General features: G+C 40.7%; 1 protein-coding gene and 1 long non-coding RNA gene across 2 annotated transcripts in view; both read right to left on the bottom strand.

Annotated features, from left to right (window-relative positions):
* The window catches only part of LOC129393262 (tubulin beta-8 chain-like), a 60806-nt gene extending 54322 nt beyond the window's left edge, over positions 1-6484 (bottom strand). The window contains 1 exon segment of the mRNA XM_055093546.2: positions 5963-6484. Within this exon segment, the coding sequence (XP_054949521.1) occupies positions 5963-6040 (78 nt within the window). The 5' untranslated portion in view covers positions 6041-6484.
* The window catches only part of LOC129393271 (uncharacterized), a 146325-nt gene that overhangs the window by 110066 nt on the left and 18967 nt on the right, over positions 1-17292 (bottom strand). The gene's annotated exons all lie outside the window — the stretch shown is intronic.

Raw genomic sequence — 17292 nt, 5'->3', positions numbered from 1 at the left:
AATTCAGTTCTTCAGTTGCTCTAGCCACATTTCAAGTGTTACAGTAGTCACATATGGCTAGTGGCTGGGACAATGCAGATTATAGAACAGTTCCATCATCAAAGAAACTTCTATTGAACAGTGCTATTATATAACGTCATCTCCAGAGAAAGAAGACTTTAGAAAAAGTCAGAAACGGCCGGGCGCAATGGCTCACACGTGTAATCCCAGCACTTTGGGAGGCCAAGGCAGGCAGATCCCTTGAGGTCAGGAGTTCAAGACCAGTCTGGCCGACATGGTGAAACCCCGTCTCTAGTAAAAATACAAAAAATCAGCTAGGCGTGGTGGTGCATGCCTGTAACCCCAGCTACTCAGGAGGCTGAGTTGGGAGAATCACTGGAACCCAGGAGGCAGAAGTTGTAGTGAGCCAAGATTGTGCCACTGCACTCTAGCCTGGGTGACAGAGCAAGACTCCATCTCAAAAAAAAAAAAAAAGAAAAAGAAAAAGAAAAAGTCAGAAACATCTTGAGGCAGGCACAGTGCTGTCATCTGTCCAATATTGAAGATGATTTAAGAATAAGAAAGAAGAAGAGAACAAAGAAGAGAAAAAGAAGTTGCCTTAGGTGTACCTACCCAGAAAAGGACAAAGGCATTCTTGTAGTCATTGTGTTGTATTTTAGCTCTTAAACTTTTTAAGAGATTAGAACAATTCGACACATAGAAGATCTAAACCACTGAAGAGGCTCTGAAGCAGATAAAAGTAGAAAGAAAATAAAAAACTAATTAGTTACAAACTAAGCTTAACCACAATTCGTTTAAACGATACTATTTACTCTTCACATGATTGGTTTTTCTTTTGCTTTATAGTATGACATAGTTTATATCTTTCAAGGGGAATTAAAATATTTCTGGGAATTTTTAAAAGTAAGTTCACACAGCCACATAAAAACTACAGAAACAGATAAAACCTATCTTCTCATTTATTCCCTAATCCATTCAAATTAAATATAAAAATCCAAGCATCCACAGTGATATTCAAAAAAGCAAAAGTGAGACAAAACAAAATTCATTTGTCACCTGTGGAGGTAGTTACCTCACCTAATCTTCACTCCAAACACCAGTAATTTTTAAAAGACAGAAATAAACATATGTTCTGCCTTCCCGGAAGGAACTATGTTTCAGGGTAGCCAAATAACCCAGTTGTGAAGAAAATGGTCTGCTTATAGAAAAATGCCAGCTAAAACATGTAGATAGAATTAGAGAATTAGAAATTCACCATTTTGAAACCCCTAATGAAATAATCAAATCAAGCAAGGATCATTAATAAATGCTAAAACAATCAAGTAACTATTGATACAGAATATAACTGAATATACACATGGTACAAAGTTCACGTCACAGACTACTGGCTTGACCCGAGGGGGAATATAGCAGAGGAGATAGGCAGTGATCACCCTAACCTTACGATCATCTCACCATCACTAATGATGGGATGTGAATACACATTATTGCCTATGAAATAGTCTTTAAAAAAAGAAGTTGAACCTGAATCTAACTAAACCTTGCAATGGGCTGAACGTGTATGTCTTCCCAAAATTAATATGTTGACATCCTAACCCCAAAGGTGCTGGTATTAAAAGGTGGGGCCTTTAGGGGGTCATTAGATCATAAGGACAGAGCCTTCATGATTGGAATTAGTGCCCTTATAAAAGAGGCCCCAGAGAGCTAGCTAGTCTCTCCCACTATGTGAGGGCCCAGCAAGAAGGCCAATCTATGAACCAGAAAGCTGGTCCTAACCAGATATCAAAACCGCATGCTCCTTGATCTTAAACTTGCTAGTCTCTAGAACTGTGAGAAATAAATTTCTGTTCTTTATAAGTCATCCAGTTTTTGGTATTTTGTTATAGCAGGCCTAAAAGCCTTTAGAACTAACTTCCAGTTAACCAGGAAAAAACAGAGTGAAAAGTTAAATGACACCATAAAAAGCAACCAGAAAATTCCAGAAGGGGAAATATTCTACAGGACCACTGACTAGTTTTTCAACAAGTCAATTTCATTAAATAAATACATAAACAAAGAGTGAGGGTATTTTCCAGGTTAAAAAAGTCTTGAGCTAAATAATCAAATGCAATGTGTGTCCCTTGATTAGAAGAAACTAATTTGAACAAACCAGCCACAAAAGATATTTCAGGGAGACCAAGCTGGAAGGATCACTTGAGGCCAGGAGTTTGAGACCAGCCTGGGCAACGTAGTAAGACCTCCATCTCTACAAAAACAATAAATTAGCTGGGCATAGTGGTGTGCACATATAGTCCTAGCTACTCAGGAAGCTGAGGCAGGAAGATCACTTGAGCCCAGGAGTTTGAGGCTGCAATGAGCTATGATTGTTTCACTGCACTTCAGGCTGTGTGAAACAGCAAGACTTTGTCTCAAAAAATAAAAGGACATTTCATAATACTTGAGGAAATCTGAATGTGGACTGGGTAATAAATGATATAAAAAAACTATTTTTTATTTTGTTTGAAAAGATGATTTTGTAACTATACAGGAAAATGTTCTTATTTTTTAGAAATCTGCACTAAAGAATTTAGGGGTAAAATATCATTTTCTTTAATATACTTTCAAACACAAGCAAAAAATAATCATGACACAAATATAGCAAAATGTTTACAATCTATGTTCTATGTTTGCCTATGAGTGCCATTAATCTCATCTCTCTGCTTTTCTGAAAGTTTGAAAATTTCAAAGTTTTATAATAAATTTGTTTACATCCCATAATTTTATAATAAATTTTTTAAAGTTTGAAGCAAATCAACAACTATAGCTTCAAAAATATCCTGACCCACAATAAACATTGAACAGGGTATATTTCTCCCATTTCCTAAAAAAGTTGGCCCAGGAAGGAGTATGAGAGCTGCCATAGCTCTCCCAAGGCTCATTATTCTCCATCACTCCATGGGAAATCCCAAAATAAATTTTTTAAAAAGTTGTTTAAATTTATAATGTTTTTGATTCTATAATAATTTTATAATAAAATAATTTTATAATGTTTTTGATTTTATATTTTTAATTTATAAAAATTTTTATACATGTTTATGTTTGAAATGTCTATTTCAAACTTTATGAGATATTAAAATATAAGTAATATAGTTCATCACTTTAGAAATGCCATGCTTTTCTTCTCCAGCAATTACATAATCAAAGAGTAACTGTAGTTTTTCCTAGAACATTGCTTTGTAGGCTGGGCATGGTGGTTCATGACACTTTAGGAGGCCAAGGCAGGCAGATCTCTTGAGATCAGGAGTTTGAGACTAGACTGGGCATCACAGAGAAACCCTATGAGTAGTAAAAACACAAAAATCAGCTGTGCGTAGTGGCGTGCACCTATAGCCCCAGCTACTCAGGAGGCTGAGGTGGGAAGATCACCTGAATCTGGGGAGGTCAAGGCTACAGTGAGCCAAGACTGTGCCATTGCACTCCAGCCTGGGCAACAAAGTGAGACCCTGTCTCAAAAAAAAAAAAATGAAATTTAATTTAAAAAAAGAAAATTGCTTTGTAAAATTAACTTTTTCAATCAAAACCAAGATTTTTCAGATATAGAGAATGCAGCCCACTGGTCAGATTTGTCAGTTCAAAGAGAATAAATTCTAGTTTCCTATTTTTCTAGCCTGCTTATGATTATCCAATAGGATATCAAAAAAGACCAAAGCCTTTGGGATCCAAGTTCAGTATTCCTGAGTCTAACTCAGGATGCCAAATCAGGAGACAAGCACATTCTCATCAATTTTCAATCATTCAAGACCAATTTTGCTTATAATTATTCAGTTCTTTTAGACCGCCTTTCTCCTGAAGCCAGCCTTATGGCTGCTCACTTCACTTTAGCATAAGCCCCCAAGAAGGTGAACAAAATGAGGAAAAGATTGGTTAAAGTTGGCTGTTTGAAATTCTGAAACATGTCCACCATTCCCTTCACCCATGCCCACCCCTCTTAGAAGTAGTACTTTCAGATTATTTAAAAGTCGATGCTTCTATGTGGATTTTGTCATCTGTCCTTTATAACAGCTAGTAGGTTTAATTTGACTCCATTTTAAGCATATATTGACCTATGCTAATTATCTGTTAAAATAAATTCCACTCTTAGAGTTAATAAAGTGTGTTTGTCATGGAAGACCCATTGAAGTAAGAAGCTGAGGAGCCCTTATGGTAAAGTGGGACAAGAAATAATAAGACATAATAATTTTCCCATGCAAATCAACAACCGTAGCTTCAAAAATATCCTGACCCACAACAAGTATTGGACAGGCCCTGTTTCTCTCACTCCCTAAAAAATTGGCTCGGGAAGGAGTATGAGAGCTCCCATAGCTCTCCCAAGGCTCATTATTCTCCATCACTCCACAGGAACAGCCTGTCAGAGAAGAGTGAAAGTCCATTTGTCAACCTCTCTTCAACTCCCTGACTCTAGCCAAACTTCATCAATCCCAAGTGAGGAGCCAGAGAGAAATCAAACCCCATATATCCAGCATCATTGTCTATTGGAGTCAAAAATCACAATTCCACTACCCACCCCAACACCACTGGCCCTGTTTCTCCCAATTGCTTTTTATTGTGTTTTTTAAAAAATCCTCTTTCCCCATCCCTGCAACACCGAGAAGGAGGAATTATAGTAGATAAATATGAAGCACGGAGATCCTTTAAAAATGTTTTTAATAATAAATGAGAAAATGAAAAGGAGAGGGTTGGGAAGGAAGGAGGGAATTCAAATGCCAGGGAATTGTTGAGTTTCGCTTTTAAAGATGTTAACACTCATTTATACATCTGCAAGACACTCCCCTTAAAGAAAAGTTCTATGAGTGTGGGTCTGGTTGCATGAATAAGGATAAAATTACTTTTTTAGACGATGTTTCCCACATATAATTCAGAGACCCCTGAAGTTAGGTATCCCTCTTGTAGATGTCCTTGAGATGCTGCTGGACCTGGGAAAGAGGAAACTGGGATACGGGTCTATGCCAAAAGGTGCTTCTAGTTATAGGACAGAGAGGAAAGGGGCAGAGGGAGAAAAACCCAAAGTCTGAGAATCTGGATTGCAGAAGACTACCGAGGTCGTGGGAGAAGGGAGAGAAAACAAGGATGAAAACCGAAAGGGGAAGAGGCATGAAATGTTGTTAAATGTCAAAAGGCATTTGGAGAGAAGTTGGGAATTGCATTAAGAAAACCACTGCAAATCTCATTTCAGACCATTTAGAGATATGCCCCCTGGGAACTGCGAGCTCAGGCTGTTTAGCATCAAACAAATGGATCCACTCCATCCCTACCCTAATTCAATAAATCATTCAGTAATTCCACTGGGTTAAAGAACCAAAATATTAAAAACCTTCAGGGCCTACTCTTGCCAAATATGTCAGGGATCGTGTGTGTGTGTGTGTGTGTGTGTGTGTGTGTGTGTGTGTGTGTGTGTGTGTTCTGAGACACCACTACTGTTAAATAGGCAGAGCTAAGACTTAGGGGACTGGCAGATTATTGCAAAAAGGGCACGGGGCAGAGGGACTATGTTGTGAGCCTGGGAAAGAAGTTTGTGTGGGGACTGTGGGCAGTGAACGCGTTGGGAACAATATGGAAAACTGGGAGCTGCCTTGGAATCCACAGGGCCGGGTAAGAGAATGTCCGAAAGAAAAATGAGCAGGTGCGGGATGTGCGCAGAGTCGGAGAAGAGTCCAGGGCGCCCGGAGTGGCTCCAGGAACGACGGACACCCCTCAAGGCTTTTGGGGGCGGTGGGTACTAATAGAACCCAGTGTCCGGGGTGCGCCGGGGAGGCTGCGAGCGCGGCGGGAGTGGGGCGCTGGAGGGTGAGGACGCGGGAGTGAGGAAGCAAAGCCGGGGCCGGGCAGGGGCCTCCCAGCTGGGCCCGGAGGCAGCAGGGGGACAAGGGCTAGGAGAGGGCATGGCGGCGGCGCGGCGGGAAGCGAGGGGCATCCGGACACTCACCCCGTTGGCCGCGGCCATCTGCCCCACGATCTCGATGGCCGTCCTGCTAAAGTACCTGCCGTCGCTGCCCACCACCATGGTGCAGCCCTGACCGTCGCGCAGGTCGATGGACGACAGCACGCTCTGGATGAAGTTGGGCAGGTAGTTGCACTGGCCCTCGAAGAGGCCGGTGGGTCGCCGCAGACCCCCGCCGCCGGCCGGCCGCCGGTCCTCGTAGGGCGCGGTGGGCGCTGTCAGCACCGGGATGGGGCTCCCCTCCGTGGCGCCTCCTGGCCGGTCCTGCTGCGGCTCCCGGGGCCGGAGGGAATCTGCAGCCTGCCGGGGGCCTCCACCAGCCTGGCCGCGCGCCGGGACTCCGCCTCGCGCCCGGGCCCCCTCTCCGGCAGGTCGACGCCCTGCGCCCGCCCGCCTGGGGACCGCCCGCCCCTCCTCTCCACGCGGCCGCTCGCTGACTCCCTCGGCGGAGATTGCTTCTGCCTGCCTGTAAAGTTTTCTCCCGCCCACCTTCTCCGCGGCCAGACCGCCCGAGGTGCCCTCAGTTTCTCCCCAAGTTGGACTCACTTTCGGGGTGTCCCAAAAGCCTGATTCCAGGGCCTGCTAGCCCGACCCTGGTGACGCCTCCACCCGCGCCTGGCCCCAGCCTTCACCCGCGATCGCCGCCCTCCGGGGCACACCCTCCGCCAGAAAACAGCCGGCGGGCGGCGAGACTTTGGGCAGAGTCCGGGTTCCTCTCCGGCACCCGGCCCGTCTCCCTGTCTCCCTGGGAGTGCGCAGCCTACACGCACCAGTTTCTCTTTAGAACAAGGACGGGGAGGGATTTGGGAGGGGGCTGAAACCTTTTGCCATCAGCAAACAGCCTCAGCCAAAAATAACCCTGGAAAGGCGAGCTAAGAATGGTTATCTCCTGCCAGCGCTGAAATCGGAGGCTGGGCGCTGCGTGTGGGGTGTGTGTGTGTGTGTGTGTGTGTGTGTGTGTGTGTGTACCCTCCCACCCCGACCATTTGTTGAAGGGAATCACCACTGTCAGACTTCAATCCAACAGGACCCATTCGAGCCATCCACACTTGCCCCAGCCTCCTCCAAAACAGCACACTTTCTGGTATGGACAATTCTTTTTTTTTTTTCACTTGTTTGTTTGTTCTGGTGGTTGCAACAGCAGCAACACAGACGACACATATTTCCCTATTCTTCTCGCCCTTCTCACCCTCCCTACCCAGCTCCTGCCTTAGAAACAGGCTTGGCCTACACTGTATCTGTCCACACTGTCTGAACTCTTCCCTGAATTAATCGTTTTCAATAGGAGGGGGCTAAATCCCTTATTAATGCCCTACCAGGAGTGAATGAATAAAGCCAAGTTAAAGGGGAACTGGGTACCACATACTGTGCTAGGTTCCTTTGCATGTATCCTTTCATTCTGCTGGAGCTAAAGATGTTCTGCCTCCTCTCCATAAAACGCACCCAAATTCCAAAACCAGGAAATTCTCCATAGAAAATAGGAGTGAAGAGAGAAAAGACTAACAGGATAAAACCCAAAGCAGGAAGAAAGTTCTGTCTCCCATTTCTCTCAAGGAATTTTTGGACCCACCAAGGCTACTGTCCTGAAATATCCTGCTGCTTCTCCTTCCCCAAATATTGTCCACTTCCTGAGAGTGAGGCTGACTTGCCGCAGGCTTATAAAGTGTTTGGTCACAGTAAGACAACTGTGAGTAATAACACACATTGTATACTGTTTTGCAATTGATAAAAGGCTTTGCATCTCTTTTTTCTTTGGAGGCTGAAGAAAAGAAGAATGGTATTCACGCAGTTCCCATTTTACAGATGAAAACAAGAGGACTTTTTCTGTGAAGTCAAGAAAGTGGTTACAATGGTACTTTCCGCCTGTCCGAATTATGTATTGCCCCTCCCCTTTCTATTAATAACATTGAAGTGTGATGGGAAAACCACTGAAACCGTCAGTTGAAACCTGCTGGGACTTTTTAGCCATTCTCTTCAACATAAAGAATGGGTGTTTTTGGAGGGGGTGAGAGGAATGGGGAAATGTTGTCAAAGAGTACAATGTTTTAGTTGAGACAGGAAGAATACATTTTGTTGAGATCTACAGCACAGCATGGTGACTGTAGTTAACAATGAAGTATTGTGTATTTCAAAATTGCTAAGATAATAAATTTCAAATGTTCTCAACACAAAAAAGATAGGTTTTGAGGTGATGAATCTATTAATTCTCTGGATTTAATTATTCCACAATGTATACATATATCATAACATCACATTATACCTCCGTAAATACATAGAATTTTAATTTGTCAATTAACATTTTTTTAAAAGAATAGTGTGGCCAGTCGGGGAGGTAGTTTTTTTTTTTTTTTTCCTCTAGTCTCTACTCAGTCTCCAAGATCCCATTCCCCATAAAGTTCCTGTCACCCAGGTGGAGTGCAGTGGCACAATCATGGCTCACTGCACCCTCTCCCTCTTGGGCTCAAGCGACCCTCCCGCCTACAGGTACATGCCACCACACCCAGCTAATTTTTGTAGTTTTTGTAGACATGGGGTTTCACCATGTTGCCTAGGCTGGTCTTGAACTCCTCAGCTCAATCAATCTGCCCACTTTAGCCTCCCACAGTGCTGGGATTACAGGTGGGAGCCACCAAGCCCAACCCATAAAGTTCCTAACTCTTTATCTCCCTGGGAGTGCACAGCCTACACACACCAGTTTCTCTTTAGAACATACTTAAGAGTCTTGGCTTAGCATCCAACAGACAGAACTTTAACACTTCTAGGGATCTGTGCACCTGTCTATGGTGTGGGGTTTTTAAGATCTCTTTCTAATGACACTTCATTTTGCAAAGCAGGACAGTTTCATTCCTAGAAGAGCAGGTATGGTAAATCCTTTGTTCCAGTAACGAAGACAATGATCCAAACCCTAAGCCTCAGAGAAGCCCAGAAACCCTCCAGGCCTCCATCTCTCTGCTCCTGGCACCTGCCTCTCTCTTGACATCAACATCATTCTCCCCTCTCACAGCCCAGCTCCTTCCACAGAGCCAGGGATTAGGCACCAGCACCTCAGACTAGATTTTAGAGAATTACCATTCAAGAGGCAATCCTCTTCCCTTGGTTCCAATTTCAAGGTTCTCAAAGACTGGAACAGGGCTGTTTGAGGCAATGTGCCCTACCACATAGCCAGAAAGAACCTTACAGTGAAAAGGAAAACAATTCTTCCAAAGTAAGGGGGTGCTGATCCCCAGAGGTAGGACAGATGGGCAACCAAACAGTAACCAGGCCACCACGTGCTTCACACTCACTGATCAAGGATTTCTAAAACCACTTTTCTTTTCTCTGAATTTATATAGGACTTTGTATCACTCATAAAGGAATGTCTTATAGGCTGATAACACCTTTCTATTCATGCTTATACTTAACATTTAGGCTAGGATAATTTCCTAACCTCAGTGTCCTCACTATAAGATGGGAATTATTATAATCCCTACCTCATAAATTGTTGGGAGGATTAAAATACTTAGTAAAGTGCCTGACTAATAGAAAGGCATTCAATAAATGTTAGCTATTCATGGTGTCATCATCATTATATTTACCATTATTACTAATCTCCTGTATTGCAAGAATTACACTTTATATTTTTGTAGACCATCACTGTAGCTAAAGGGTCTTTGGGCCATAGGTGATATTCCATAAAAGTTGGTTAAATTGATCTGTGGTTTTTGACTATGGAAACTCAGAACTACCTCAAAATGTACAAAACAGATTTACCTGCTAAATAAATCTCTTCAAAGCTGACCCCAGGTTTAATTGAATTAATTCCAATGAATTTGTCACAATGATGGAGAAAGGAAACTTAGAGGGCCCCACAGTTGTTTGCTGGTAAAATGAGAAGTTTGTATTAGATCAATGTTTCCCAAAATATTTTCCTCAGAATGTTAGTGCCCCTCGAATCCTGCACAAAGCAAGAGTTTCATGACCAAGTAGCTTTTAAAACTCCTGTACACTCTACTCCCATTCTTCACAATGCACACTTTCATATTAAAAGTTCTGAGAGGTCCTCAACAGAAGACATCACTTAACTTTTTTTTTTTTTTTAAGACAGATTCTCACTCTGTCACCCAGGCTGGAGTACAGTGGCCACCACTCCTGGCCTAAAAGTTTTTTAACCTGGTGCTTCCCAATCTAAACTCACAGGGACCAGTTTTCTTAATGAAAGAGAATCAGACTAGCTTGTAACCATAGCTGGTGACACTCCCCTGCCCCATTCCTTGTATGTCCTCAGTGGACTAGGTCAGGAATAAATAAATTTTCCTGATTCTCAAGGGCTGGACACTCCTTTGCACTGAGCTCAAAGCTTCTCTGTAGCATGGGTCACAATGAATGGTAGCCCTGATAGCCTAGAGTAGCCTTTCAGCCTTCTCTGAGCCTCTAAAGACTGAGGATCCTTGGCATGAAATAGGAGCAACTGATATACCCTTGCTTCCCCTGGGGACTCTCTTGCTCTCAAAAAGGCATCAGCCATCATCTCCATCTAGAGAATATACTAGCTGACTCAGCTTGACCAGCCTGTCCCAAAATGAGAATCTGGGTAAAATAAGTATTGAAACACTTCATTCCTTGTAGATTCACAAAACACATTAGCATATTAAAGACTATGAAGTTCTGCAGGAAAAAAAAACCTATTTAACTTTAATCCAACATTGCCAAGTTTTATTTGACCATGGAAGATTTTTCCAAAACACTTACAAGCAGATCAAGGACATTAATCTTTCATGAAACACTTTAGATCCCCAGGGTCCTCTCCAGCTACATCATTCTGTGATTTTCTTTTTTATTTATGATGCATTCAAAGATTAATCTCTATCAGACTTCCATTTAGAAATTCACCAGAATGTGCAAAGGCAGCAGGTAAAATTGCCGAAGGGTATTATAAAAATACCTTCCAGTGATTTTTGAAACTTAAACTGAAATATTTATATAACTATATATTTCAGTTTGTATATTATATATATATGTATATACACACATATATATTTGTGTATATATATTTGTGTATGTCTATCTATATCTATGTATATATGGCATTATATCCATTTTACAGATGCGGAAACTGAGCTTTAGAGGGGGTGAGCAATTGGTCCAAAGCCACACAGCACACAGGTAGTCATTGATAAAGGTAAAAACAAGAGTTGAAGCCTGAAGTGTAAGGACACAGAGACAAGTACACAAATGTTTACAAGTTACACATATGACACGTGCCTTTAACATGAATTTCTTGAACATTCATTTAGAGGCCTTACAATGAAGACATCAGAGTGGCAGCAAGTTCTGTTGGAATCAGGGGAGCGTGTTCTTCTATAATCCCCTGGCTGACAGGAAAGCACACTGATTTGGCCCATGGTAGTTATACACACCCATTGAGTCAGGGGCCACTTCTATGCACACAGGAGGTGCTAAAAATATGCTGTTGACTCATTGCCTCTAAGAGCAGAAGAAATGCCAAAAGTATAAGACAAGAGGCAGAAAAGCACACGGAAAATGTCGTAGGGCAGTCCTCTAAGGAAGTGTTAGATCCCTTTGAAATCTGTCCAAACACTTTCTTGTGCTGGGGAAAGTCAATTACATATTTCAAGCAACCCCACATGTCATACGAGTATCTTGTACATGTTTGCGTACTCGTGTCTGTGAACTTACATCTCAGACTTCAACTTCTCGCTTCCCACCCTTATCAATGACTGCCTGCATGGCCTTGGGCAAGTTGCTTTCCCTCTTCAAAGCTCAGTTTCTGCATCTATAAAATGGACATAATGCTACCTACCTCATGGGGTCAGTGATCACATTTAAGGAGCTAATATGTGGAGATTGCTTACACAGTACCTGTCACATCATAAGGGTTTAATAAGTGTTTGATGTAATTGTTTTGATTATTACTACTATTACTAAAATAATAATTACTACAATAATAATGATTCTTATTCTCTATATTAGTATTATCTTTGAAAACGGGCATGGATTATGTCTATGTAACACTTTTGGCACAATATCTAGCGTTATATCACACACAAATTAGAGAATTCATGTTATTTAGGATGAAAAAATATTTTTACTGACCCTTAAATTCTTCGTAAGTAACTGCAAAAGAAGCCATTATCCCAACACATGAAATAAAAAAAAAATTCAGTTCCTCTGGAGTTTGTTTTTGGAGGTAGCCACAGGATACCTAAATTTTTTTTTCTTTTCAGAGAGACCGAGGGGCTCATTAGGTTGACCAGGCTGGTCTTGAACTCCTGGCCTCAAGCCATCCTCCCACCTCAGCCTCCCAAAGTGCTGGGATTACATGCATGAGCCACCACATCCAGCCTACCTAAAATATTGAATGCTGTTAATAAATCTCCTTAGGCCAGCATAAGAAGGTGATGGGCAAAACTAATGCAGGTATGTTTTTCTGGCTTTTTCATGTATTGGGCCCAACTTTGAAAAGCACTTACTATTAATGGCTAACTTGCAAAATTTGTGATTTATTAAAAGCAGATATTAATTGTTTTACCTAAAAATAATAGGCCTCTGATCTGCCAAAGATGAAGATTTAATTTCTAGGTGTTCCCCACAATACCTAGAAATGCCAGTGTAATCGATTATTAAACACTTTAGAACTATTCTCATCAAAGTTCTTTGTTATATAATACAGCAAAAGAAAAGTTTCTTTTCTAAAGACTTCTCTATACCTTTTTTAATAGTTGAATTTCATTTCTGAAGGCTCCTTAAAAGAATAGAATTTAGATCTTTATTAAAGAGGAAATATATTTTCCATGTTTAATTTAAATTACATTCCATCAGTCATTTGCAATCTTAGCCTACACGGAATTTTTTTTTTTGGTAGTTTTTATGTTTGGGCTTTAGGAGGGGATTCCCAATAATCTCTATATAAATATTTCTAATCTCTATATAAATATTTTAACATTTCAATGTAAATTAGTTTTTAAAGCTATTTTATCCATAAAAATAATGAATTTGCATGGCTGAGGGTGAAATAATGTGTTATCAGGACCCCTCAGTTTTGGGGGTTGTGAGTAGATCCCATCTTCATGTTCCTCCAGCCCAGCCCAAGCCTGGCTCAGGTCCTCCTCCCCCTTTTGTCAGGAACCACCATCCCCAGGGATTCTATGTGCCCTGCCTGACCAGTGTTCTCCATCAGAGTTTACCAATCTTTTGTTCATTCCCTCAGAGCACAGCTAAGCAAGAGTACACTAATTTGAAAATTAACTCAAGCAAATAGAGGAACAATATCCCCAACACATTGCATTTTAACATAGGGTTTCCTGGACACACTGTTTCAACCCAAGAGTTGGGCTAATAGTAGGAGTTCCATCTGCTAAAATACGGCTGTCAGCTTCAGAGAGAAATTCATGAACGTCTTCGTAGTTTGTTTTTACGTTTCACTTGGCACTGTTTCTAAAATTTCCTCTGAAGCCAAAAAATAAGTTATTTCCCAGCACACTGGTCACTTTTCATTTATCATTGGATTGATTTTTCTAACTTGCAGTAGGAGCTAAATCGACCAGGGGGTTCTTATCCAACAGACAGCAGCAAAACTCTTTGTGTATCTGCGTTCCTTTCAACAAGTGTGACTTCCTCAATGGCATCATTCGTGAGCATAACACAGAGCTCAGCAATAACGTTTCTTCACTAACCCTACCAGGTATCCAACATAGGATGTTACTTCCTTTCACTGTTTTCCGACTCCTGGCAGATGTTAATCATTGGGATTTGGGAACAAGGAAATAGAATTTCTGAGAATGCTTGGGAATTCCCAAATTCATATGATTTTCATAACACTTCACTTACAAGTTTTTGAAAAATAATAAGTGACTATAATAACAAGCAAATAGTCGTTTTTTTCTGTAACAGGATTATATGAAAAGTTTTAGTAGTCTTCTGTTTTAAAAAGATATGATAACAAATGATTTATTATTATTATGAGCCAACATATTGTAACAAGATTATAAAATCCAATAGCATTAATAGAGAAAACATTAAAAAGAAATGAATATTATCACAAAATAAATGCTAAAGAAAAGTCCTTTAAAGATTGAAAGGTAACACCACAAATACTTAATGCTTTAATCATTGTTTACATGACATTGTTAAACAAGGCATCAATCATCCCCTCCAATACCATTTAAATAACATAACATTCTGATCTCCTGGCAAGATGAATAGCACTAGAAAGAAGCAACTGTCAAAATTGCCGATTTAAGGGCATATTTTGTTTCTAAAACTTGGCATTTCTTAGAAAACCTCTCATAGGATTTGTAAAACATATACTATGCCTATGAACACATTAATATTTATTTGCAGAAATGGTTCACTGTTAGCCGTGGACAAGGCCATGAACACACACTTGTAACAGAGCAACAGATACAAGAAAGTCTGACTGAGGCTCCTTTACTGCTCCTGTCCTGTTCACCTTAACTTTCATCTCCACATGTCAGTGCTTCCTCATCTTGCTTGACTTGAAGTCAGTGCATTTCTTCAAGCCAGTAAGTTCTCTATACTGACTATTAAGCTGTAATTTTCACAGGAAAATTAGAATGTTCCTTCCCATTTTCCTAATTTCTCAACTGATTTTTCTCAGAATTCATAATCCATAAATATTGAAATGCCAGGAGAGAATTTCCAAATGGAAATGCTATTCCCTTCATCCATTTTCAGAAGAAACTGTAGCATAGTGTTATCCTTCTCTTCTCCAATTTTTTTTTTCCTGCAAACTTATGGTTATCACCTCTTTAAGTGCGTAGCTCACAATTTTGCCTCCCCTGCAAATGGTCCCAAAACAGTGAAGTGGGTCCTCTTTAGCTGTGTCTTTAGTACATAATCCTGCATTTCTGACCATATGCAGGGAGTGTGACCCAGGGAAGGATCCCTGACTCAATGGGATTTCTCTTGCTGTCTCTAGAATTTGAACACCGGAACCCAGACGTGCAGAGGCTGGGAGTCATTGTGGTGTGCTATATTGATGACGGCAGCAGTGGGTGGTGTGGGGGCAGTTAATTGACAGCTACCTGTTGCTGACATCCCAGGAACTGCCTGAACTTCCTCTTTCCCAGTCATAAGATATCTAAGATTCTGCAGTATTCTTCATTAAATCCTAGCATGGTTTAAGCTAGCCAGAATTAGGTTCTGCTGCTTTCAATCAACAGAACCTTAGCTAATACATTATTTCCTGGTCTTTGTTCCTTTAATTTTCCAGGAAAAGAAGGGAAAATGGCTTACTGGTTTTAAAAAGAGACAAGGGACAACATACCATTTATGCAAAATTTAGAAGCACTCAAAGGAAACTCTGGAAAGTTCCTAAGACATATATAGGTAGGATCAGCATAAAACTTGAACAGTGTATCTAGATCATGGTTGCCATGGTTGCCTTGACACAATGAACATCTGTATCAAGATCATATTTTCTTGGTGGGACAGAGAGAAGCACAAGGCGGGACTCACATTTACAATAATCCTTGTTTTCCAGGGACCATACAACCCAGTTTGTCCAGAGCTGTTCATCTTAAGTTTGTTATCCCGCCATAATTATAAATAGAACCTCCTTTTTCTCTCAAGAATATCCCACTTTGGATGATAATTTCTGTGACTACCCATTAAGAATATTTAATAACTATAGAAAACTGATTCTCTATATTTTTTGTATGTTTGAAACATTTTATAACAAAAATATCTTTTAAGTAATCGCCTACACAGAATATAGCTGCCAAATGCTCCTACTCTGCTATTCTAACCATGAATCCCTCTGGGGCCCCTTCCTCCTACGGCGCTTGTGAGGATGAAATGAAATAAACTCTATGAAGTGCCCAACAGTGACCAACACTGAATAAAATACAGCCACCATAGGCGGCCTTCCCTTATGTTCACCAAACTCCTGATAAGTTATTTGGTGATGTTTTAATCTTAATATTTTATGTAGATTATACATTCATCTGATTCAAAATGCAAAAGGTACAAAAGCATATACAGCTAAAAGTTTCCCAACCCACTACCATTTATCTCCCTGGAGGCAACTGTTTCCAGATTTTTGAATATCCTTAAAGAATATCATATGTATGGAAAATAAAGATTATATATTTATATGCATCTGTGTATGCATTTTCCTATGAGAGGCTCACAAAGTCTCCTTGAAGAGATATCATTATTACAAATACCCCTCAATTTACAATGGGGTTATATTCCAATAAACTTATGAAAATATTGTAAGCTGAAAATGCATTTAATACACTTAACCTACTAAACATCATAGCTTAGCTCGGCCTACCTTAAACACTCACATTAACCTACAGTTAGGCAAAATCATCTAACAGAAAGCCCATTTTATAATAAAGTGGGCTTTGAATATCTCATGTAATATAATGAATACTGTACTGAAAGTGGAAAACAGAATGGTTGTATGAGTACTCAAAGTACAGCTTCTGCTGAATGTGTATTGCTTTCAAACTATCTTAAAGTTGAAAAATCATAAGTCAAAATATTCTAAGTCAGGGATTGTTTGTACTTCTACTTTACATGATGAAATTGAGCCTTGAAAAGATTAAGTGACTCGCCCAAGGTCACACTGGCAGTTAAATAGTGAAACTTGGATCCAAATTGTTCAGTCACTACATGTATTGTCTTGAAATTTGAAAAAGAGGAAGAGGAATTAAACTACTAAATTGAAGGACTATTTTAGGCATAGAAGCAGCAGATGCCTTCATGTCCAAGTGATTGTGAAAAGCCCACTTGCCCCAAAATATGTCTCCTGGTCATATGAAATTCCACCATTTCAGATTTTTACCTGGGGATTTAGAGTAATCTGCTGTTTTCCTAGAGCTCCCCTAAAATAGAAATAGAAAATTTTGGAAGGCTAAATATATGCTAACATTGGAAAACTCATTTTCTCCCCTTCGTAAGGCAAGGTACTGAAGGAGGGGGCCCTACGGGCTGTGCAGGGACATCCTGGAGGCATGGGGAGAAGAAACTGAAAGGCAAGTTTGTATGGAACAAAGAATACCGATCTCAGGATTCTCCCTTGAACCTGCCCTAACTTTGTTCAAATAGACTTAGCCACTGACCTGCTGTCAAAAGACCACAGCCAATCTGACTTGTTTTCAATATAATGATGAATATTGATTTGGTCCCTTCATCCAACATTCTCAGCTGGATCTTTTTTGACCAAGGATATACATTACTAGGTGAGTACAGGCAGTTAATTCTTCCACACGGGACTTCGGAGTTTCTGAGTTAACCAGAATCACCCACCTTAACATCTGCCAGTTTATACCCCAAGTCCTGACCAG

Source organism: Pan paniscus, chromosome 8, assembly GCF_029289425.2.
Source record: "Pan paniscus chromosome 8, NHGRI_mPanPan1-v2.0_pri, whole genome shotgun sequence".
Taxonomy (NCBI): domain Eukaryota; kingdom Metazoa; phylum Chordata; class Mammalia; order Primates; family Hominidae; genus Pan; species Pan paniscus.
The sequence above is the reverse complement of the archived record's forward strand: the minus strand, read 5'-3'. Positions and strand labels throughout refer to the sequence as shown.